The 8,834-nt window shown below is 35.8% G+C and overlaps 2 protein-coding genes across 2 annotated transcripts; one reads left to right on the top strand and one right to left on the bottom strand.

The window, feature by feature from the left end:
* The first annotated feature begins 163 nt into the window (after positions 1 to 163).
* LOC128720985 (kinesin-like protein Klp68D) lies at positions 164 to 4,207 on the top strand. The gene is made up of 4 exons (XM_053814685.1): positions 164 to 304; positions 870 to 1,057; positions 1,129 to 2,833; positions 2,891 to 4,207. The coding sequence occupies exons 1-4, from the start codon at positions 269 to 271 to the stop codon at positions 3,404 to 3,406; spliced, it is 2,445 nt and encodes an 814-aa protein (XP_053670660.1). The 5' UTR covers positions 164 to 268; the 3' UTR covers positions 3,407 to 4,207.
* An 888-nt stretch (positions 4,208 to 5,095) lies between these two features.
* LOC128725171 (N-terminal Xaa-Pro-Lys N-methyltransferase 1) lies at positions 5,096 to 5,863 on the bottom strand. The gene has a single exon (XM_053818897.1). The coding sequence runs from the start codon at positions 5,861 to 5,863 to the stop codon at positions 5,096 to 5,098; it is 768 nt and encodes a 255-aa protein (XP_053674872.1).
* Between the last annotated feature and the right edge of the window lie 2,971 nt (positions 5,864 to 8,834).

Below are 8,834 nucleotides of genomic sequence, written 5' to 3'. Positions count from 1 at the left end.
ATTTCACCGATTGTTATTGCTACTAGCCAAGTGCGAAGCTTACAAATGTTGTGTAAATTGTCATTTTTCGAGTTGACAGACGACTTGCTCTTCTGCTCACTCTTCAATATTCTGTTTCATCCATACGTCAGGCATTGTGTTGGATACCAGCTGAATCAATAACGCAAACAAATTCTCAAATCTGTCTTTTCCAGAATGAAAAATCACAGTTAAGCAGGGAAAAGTGGCTTTTTTAGCGTACAGTTAGTAAATTTCGAAAACCATTGCAATGGATCGTAACATAAAATCGAAAAACAACCTGTCGGTACGTTCGCACTACATGTATTTGTTGCAGAAATATATATGATTTTCATTGTTCATTTATTGACATGATAAAAGGGGTATGGCACCATCTTTGCATCTGGCTTCAGGGACTATTCGTATTGTTTTTCCATGTATATCTTCAAAACATGACGATTGTAGTTTTTTTTACTGTTTATTTGTCATATAGATTCTAAATACGGCCAGGCCGTTCTTAAATAAATAACAATAACAATTTGTCATATATATAATAGTTAAAAAGAAACAAAAATCATTCGATCAAAACGATAGTAGTGTTAGCCTTCGTTCATGAATAACTTCGTCCTGATGTGACTGAAGGCTGTTAAGCACTAAGTGTTGAAATAATATAAATCGATGTTACAGCAGCGTAGTAAACGATATATCGAACACTCATTGGATAACATCCGTTAAACCATATAAAAAAGAAGCCATATCACTATGAAAATATTTTACTGGTTTATTACAACATTCGGGTTTCCCACAATCCACGAAAAACGAATACGTCCAATTGTAATAATTATTTATTATAACGTCCTTTTTTCCTACAGTCCACGAAGAACGAGTGTGTCCAAGTTGTGGTACGCTGTCGGCCTCTGAACAATAAGGAATTGACGGGCAATTTTCAAAAAGTCGTGGATGTTTTCCCTAGTCGTGGGGTTATAGAAATATTAAACTGCAATGAAGCTTCAAGAGAAAACAAAAAAATGTTTACGTACGACGCTGTATATGATTGCATGTGAGCATTACAGTTATTTTTGAATCCAAAACGGTGCAATTATTATGTGTAAAATGTTTATATAATTGTAGCTCTACACAACAAACGATATATGATGAAGTGGTGCGTCCATTAGTTGCTTCCGTTATGGAGGGATTCAATGGATGTGTTTTTGCATATGGTCAGACTGGAACGGGTAAAACGCATACTATGGAAGGGATAAAAAATGACCACGATCAGAAGGGAATTATCCCTAGAGCATTTGAGCAGATATGGGCTCATATCAATCGGGCTCAAAATATGAACTTCCTTGTGGCAGTGTCATATTTAGAAATTTATATGGAAGAATTGAGAGATCTGCTAAAGCCAAATTCTTCTTCTTCGTTGGAATTACGCGAGCGTGATGGTGGCATTGTAGTACCGAATTTGCATTTTGTACTATGTAAAAGCGTTGAGGATATGTTGAATGTTATGCATCATGGTAACAAAAACCGTACAGTCGGATTTACCAACATGAACGAACACAGTTCACGCTCGCATGCAATATTTTTGATTAAAATTGAAATGTGCGAAGCAGGATCAACATTAGTGAAGGTAGGAAAATTAAATCTTATCGATTTGGCCGGTAGCGAAAGGCAATCAAAAACTGGGGCTACCGCTGAACGTCTAAAGGAGGCCAGCAAAATCAACCGCGCTCTTTCATCGCTGGGAAATGTAATTTCTGCACTGGCGGAAAAGTCTCCTCATGTACCATACCGTGACTCCAAATTAACGCGCTTGTTACAAGACTCGCTTGGAGGTAATTCCAAGACGATTATGATCGCAAATATCGGTCCATCTGAATTTAACTACAATGAAACATTAACGACGCTTCGTTACGCTCATCGGGCAAAGACGATCGAAAATAAACCAGTGAAAAATGAAGATCCACAGGACACGAAACTACGCGAATATCAAAATGAAATAGCAGAATTACGAAAGCTTATAAGTGAACGACAGAAACGAGAGAAAACTGTACACAGAGAAAAGAAAGCTAAGCGAAAGGCTATTAGGATTAAACGAGAACCTAGCCTCGTGCCATCGGATGAGAAATCAGATTCAGAAGTCGAAGAAGAGGAAGATTATGAGAAAGAAAACGGGCAAGAATTCAACGAGCTGGACACGAAGGCAAAAGAAGAGCTATTTAAAGAGCGAGAAGCTACTGCTGCCCTGGCTGCTAAGTTACAGGAACTAGAAGGACAATTAGTCAAAGGGGGCAAAAATATTTTGGACACCTACACTGAGCGACAGTTTGAGTTGGAGAAGAAATTATCTGAAATCGCCGAACGAAAAAAACGAGAAATTGAAATGCAGCAACAGCTAGAGTTGCAAGAAGAATCGACGATGGAAATTCGCGAAACGTTTACATCGTTCCAGCAGGAGGTAGAACTAAAAACACGAAAACTGAAAAAGTGTTATACCAAATGCATGGCATTGAAACAAGAGCTCCAGGATACCCGTGACGAACACAATCGTGACCGGCGCGAGCTTGAAATGACTCAGAATGAATTGATAAAGGAGTTAAAGCGTTTGTTACTGATAATTGATAATTTTGTTCCAGCCGAAGTCAAGTCTCGACTTTATACACAAGCCAAGTACGATGATGAAGCTGAAGAATGGTTCCTGAATGGATGCATAATGTTAAACAACCATCAAATGATCGCACGACCTGTGGCAAATCCGAATCGTAGACGACCGATAAGCGATTATGCACTTCAAATGATCAAATCAAAGTCCAGCGATGCCATTCGTTACAAGGTAAATATACAGACGTCGGCGTCGAATCGATTATTTTTTAACAATTTGTAATTTTAGGGAGAGAATATTATTGATTACGAGCTAGATATGCCACTGAGGACGACTTATGAGTACTCAAATCCTAAAGTATCAGCATCGTTACAAGCCGTACTCGCGGAGGCAATGCAAACTGAAGATGACATTGATATTACCGATCAATCAAATTATGCTAGCATGATGAAAATGCGGCTCGATCAAATTACAAAGCGTAATGTCCCTGAGCACATAACGAGTTCTTCGGGGAATGTTGGTACAGGAAGTATCAATGTCAACACTAGTGGCGGAGGTTCTACCATAAGCGGATCGACCAGTAGCGCAATCAGCAGTGGTTTAATGGCTCCTGTTGGTGCTAGTAGTATCCGTGTTCGGTCTTCAATGTATAGTCGTGGAAAATCGGCAGCTCCTGCGTTTGGTGCGCATTCTGCAGTATCAACCAAGAAGGTTCCTTCCTCCGTGTTGATTAGCAGTGGCCATGGAGCTGGCTCAGGAACAGGTAAAATGTTCCCAAAAGCGCGAGGATTAATACCCAAGTAGACCATGCGCCACGGTGAAACTGAAGTACTCATCTAAGCATCATTATAGTCACAAAATCCGTATGCACAATGGATCCGCTTTTTCACACTCATCCGATACAAAACATAAAAAAAGCTTCGTTGTGCTTAGTGCTTGAGAAGAATTTGATGTTACAAGAAATAACCCTTAGCTTGAGTATTGCTATCTTATCTAGTTTTCTTTAAAGTACACAAATTGATGAAGGACAGAAAAATGCAGGAAAAGTTTCACTCGCGCGCGCGCTTTTTTAATTGCACGTCATTTGCAACATGAGATGAGAACAAGAAAAGGACATTTACTTTAGTGATTGATTCAATACCATCGAAAACAGTTACGCAGAAAACATAAAGAAAAACGCGAAAAAGAATAAAGTTGTTAATATTCTATCTAGGATTGAGGTAACAATGGAAAGTAATAAGAGGGCAAGATAGTAGAAATTAAGGCAACATAAATATGTGTGGTTTTTTAGAATTATAAAAAAGAACATTTAAGATACACTAGCTCGGACGGTATTTAAAAAGCTGTTCTTAAGTAGTTTATATTTCTTTCCAATAGTGATCAGTGTTTGCTGCAGATAAGCAAGTTATGTTAAAGAGGTATGAAGAGTGATAGAAATCAACTTAATTGCAGATATATTTATTCTGTTTGTTATTTGTTCATGTATTGTTTTGTTTGTATTTCATTAAGTTTAAAAAAAGAATTCGACTTGTTTTCCTGAGTACACGATAATTTTTGTTTTATGAATGAAATTAAATGAAATCCTTTTTTAGTTTATGTTTCTTATTTGTTTATGTATTGTCTTGTTTCTATTAAATTAGGTGTGATAGACAAATCTAACAACAAAGAATGAGACTTGTTTTCTTGAGTACGCGATAATTTCTTATTTTATGAACGTATAATGGATACAGCGTCAGAAATATATTGAGGTATTGGATTGTATATATTAAAAAAAATGAGTAGTTATGATCAGTTTGTCATTATGTTCAGTATTTATATAGAAAATGATTTTTTTAACATCTGGCATATCCAGTACAAGTTCATATTATCCTATCCACAGATTAATGAACTCTAATCGTGTCATAATTTGTGGTATAGAACAATGGCTAATTCATCTGCTTGTTTCCATTTTTGTCTTTTGGTATAAAACCAAATTTTCATTGTAGCACAGTACGACTGTATTGAAATATAGTTTTTAAAGATTGAACTGCTATGTTAGTCTGTAAACATAATATAAAGTTATGTTTTATCTCAAACAATTTTGTTGCACAGAAACAATTTTTGTATAGAAGATATAATGTTTATGAATGTATCCATTTTCAATCTAACTAGAATTATACTAAATTTGATCCTACATAAATTACATGGTTTAAAATATCAGCGGTCACTATTCGATTGTTCAAATTTAAATAAACTCGTGTCGTGCAAATGATGTTGTTAGCCTCTTGGTTGGCCATATTGATATTAAAGTTATCAACAATACGTTCTACCCAAGAAACACATTAACTGCTCCGCGAGTTATTTGAAAATGAGGATATAATTGTTTGATATGCAGTTGTTTAACAACTGGTAAATGACAGGATACCATCAATGCAGTGTAATATAGATATAATATATCCCTCATATACATTAATGTAACAAGAAATTATTGTTTGCAACAAATCATGTTTCGTTTTATTTCTTTATCGTTGGTCGTAACGCCAACATGTACACAGGGTAGAGTTCTTTCGGAAAGCTTGATTGACGTTGCTCTTTTACGACGCGCATATGTCCAAGTTTTAACAATTGTTTCATCAGTAGCAAAGGTCTTGTAACCGAAGAATCTTGAGTATCGACGTCAACTTCGTTGCCAGTGGTAAAGTTATCTTTTATTACAATCATTCCTCCACGGGCAAGTCCTTTTGCGCAACGTGTAAAAAACTGAACAACATCCTCATCCGTTAAATGGCCAAGCACCCACTGAATCCATATAATGTCGTACCGATCCTCTTCCGGAGTAAAGTCTTGTAATCCCGCGTTAAACACTGTACCGAGTTTTGAACCGAAATCCGCCAGTTCGATTCGTGCTGTTTGGCAGAAAATTTCATCTTGTTCTACCAGATCTACTTGCTCGAACATGGGCAGCAGTAAGTTCTTGCTAATTCTTCCAATGCCCGCTCCGCAGTCCAATGCTCTACGACTTCCGGGATTTGATTTTTGCTTGTAGATATGCTTTAAGAATTGTTCTGAACCACGGATGTCGATGAAGGATATACTTCCAAATCCTCCGAGCATTCCATCCACCGTAGGTGACACGTTCGACCAATATTTTTTGGCATTATTGTAATAATTTTTACAATCGGTTTGTATTTCCTCTTTGGATTCATCAGTGGTATGACTAATGCTATCTAAAACCGGGTTAAATTTATTAACCGAATCATCGATCGTATCATTCGATTCCATGGAGCAAATGATAAACAAAAATTGTACTGTAAAAGCGCGTCAGTGCGTGTTTAGGTTTAAACTACGTAAAAAAATATAAACACAAGGAGGAAGCGGTTTACTTCAAGTTTAATGTGAAAAGGTTGTGCCATAATGCGTGTTAGACGATTGACGTTTTGGTACCTAGTATCTAGTGTGAATCAGAAATGTTTCCCAGACTATAGCAAACTTTTTTTTCAAATAACAAAACCCTATTCAAGATGAACTGCATGAGTTTTTTTAGATAATTGTATATGTTATGTAAAAAACATACTTCGTCGAATGAATAAAAAGCGTGGGCTTTGTTCCCTAATATCAGAAAGGCAATGAATTTACAACTCATATTTTAAGTCTTGATGTCATGCTAGCTCAGGAATTGTTAGGAGCACTGGCAAATTATGCATTACTTCTAAACCGCATTAAGTGGTTAATATGGGATTACACGACTATTTAGGAAGAGGATCCGTATGGCATTATATGAGCTTAGTGAGTGCTGGGTATTAAACGGAAGAGGATGTTGTGTAGTTTTTACCATTGCCATTATCATGCACTAATAATGTACGCCAGTACACTTGCGCGTAATTCAACATAACTGTCGATGCAGACTTTTGAACCGAGATAGGTGCAATTTTTGCACGACGTCAAGGTGCAGTCAGCTATCTATATAAAACTCCTGAATAAAAATGTATTTGCATGTGTTAGCAGGGTTGGCTTCTCTTAGATCTGCCATGTAGTGAAAATCTACTCAGTGCTCGAATTATCTCAATTATAATTATAAGAACGGCTGATTACTTTCTTGGAGGGAGAACAAGGGAGAAAATCTTATAGGCGGTATTCAACACCGTAATACACCTGTAGTAGCTACATTGTAGTCCATCTACATTTCCTTGTAAAGACATAGATGATACCGAGATTCCAATCATAAAGTAGCAATGATGATGAATAATGATGAATTTCTTAATCACTGTTTCACCGTTATTCCATCCATGCCAGGTGTTTTGATTACAGTTCAACGGATTTCATGAGCGTATGGTGACAGCCAAAAATATTTGAAACAATTACACTAGCAAATGATTGTTTAATGAAATATCCTTCTATTCTCTCGCATATATCACATCTCGCAACCAAACGATCTACGATCAGAAGCTTCCTTATCGGTGCTTTTCGACCATACCATACATACTTACACCTATTATCTACGTTTATACTTAATATCGAGGTATCTAAAAATGATACTCCACAATGATACTCCAATGATACACAGCGGAGGATCAGTTTGTATGGTATTTGTGTTGGAATATGGAGCACACGAGTGTGTGGCTTTCCTCAAAGGTTCCGACATGAAACTGAATCAACACGAGGAGGCATACAAACTGTACGGCAGATGTGTTCTTCCTTCCTGGCTATATATCTATGTGTATCTATATATCTATCTATACTTTAATCAGGTACCTTTTATACAATTTATTTTCCAGTAAATGTCCACATAATTTCTTATGGTCCAGTCTGATACATCATATTGAACATGCAGAAAAAAATTAAAATACAAATATAATGCGTTGTGCTTTGCTACTAGCTTTTTATAGCTTATTACTATTAATAACTATATTCTTCTTGTGTTTTTGGGCAGCAGTTTAAGTTAGTCCTCTCCACTTCCTAATTCATGTTGATGCGGATAACGGCTTAGGATAGTGTCTAGATAAATGTAGTTCAATAAAGAATAATACTGGGCTTCGCGCCAAAAAAAGGGACAGAAAGATTTTTTTATGTCGCGGAAGCTAAATTTATACAAACTATTGTGTCGACGTATTATTTGGAATTAGGGTATGCAAGTGTAAAGCAAGAGAAAAAAAACAATCGAAATCGAAACTAGAGTTACAAGACAGTATAAGATAAAAGCAAAATATTTAATCTTCGTCATACCTGTTTCTCTTTCGTGCCCCCGTACACAATTATTTGTTCCTTACTGCTCCCATCTTCTCCAACCAACATCATCTGGAATGTCAAACATTTGTATGTAGTTTTTATTCATGGTTAAAAAAGTAAATAAAATTAATATGCTCTGTACTGATTGAAAATACTACTAGAACAGCAAAGTAAAAATAATAGGTACCACTACGATGGTATAGTACAGCTTAGTATAGCAGTTAATAACTGATTCCAAAAAAATTTAGCAAACCAATGCTTGTTACACAATATATGCTTTGCTCGCATATTTGCTTGTGACTGATTTAATCTCCTTTATGTGTTTTGTTCAATTTTTTGACATATTTCTTCATTTATACATCATTTCTCCACTAATACAGTTCAAAAATCAAACATGTTTTATAATATATTTTTTGCTGTTCTGTATATAAACATGGGTTTTCAGAATATGCAATATAGTGCTTATAGATTTTTTTTAAAATATTTTTTAAAATTTTGTTTAACTTATCTATAACAGTGACTTGAATTGAAAACTATAGTGCTTGGAGTAAACAAAAATGGCAAAATGGGTAGAAAAACAGATTTACAACATCTTTAAAGCATATGAAGTTTAATTACGAATTTCCTACATTTACATTTGTTTGAAATGAGCTACATCATATATATAAAGTGAGATAGAAAAATTATACGTTGCCTCACAGTGCAGCAGCCTTTTTTCTTCAAATCCGGACAAAAATATGAAAGTTGCCTGGAGCAATTTCAAGATGCAAGAGAGTAAATTAAGTTCGTGTTTCGGGAATGAGAAAAAAATGAGCAGGGGAGTGAATATTTTGAGCTAGCTGCACTGAGGGAGAAATAAACAACGTTCGGAGAAGATCGTATCCACCTAGCTACCATATGCGTTTACCACAAAACGTAACTCTTTATCGAAGAACAATAAAAATACAATCGAAGAACAACAAAAATACAAGTGTATTTTAATACAATCTAATCTGATAATAATTATTCTACTATATTCAGTTAATCT

The sequence above is a fragment of the Anopheles nili genome, chromosome 2 (assembly GCF_943737925.1).
Source record: "Anopheles nili chromosome 2, idAnoNiliSN_F5_01, whole genome shotgun sequence".
Lineage (NCBI taxonomy): Eukaryota > Metazoa > Arthropoda > Insecta > Diptera > Culicidae > Anopheles > Anopheles nili.
Note: the sequence above shows the minus strand (reverse complement) of the source record. Positions and strands in the feature narration are given on the sequence as shown.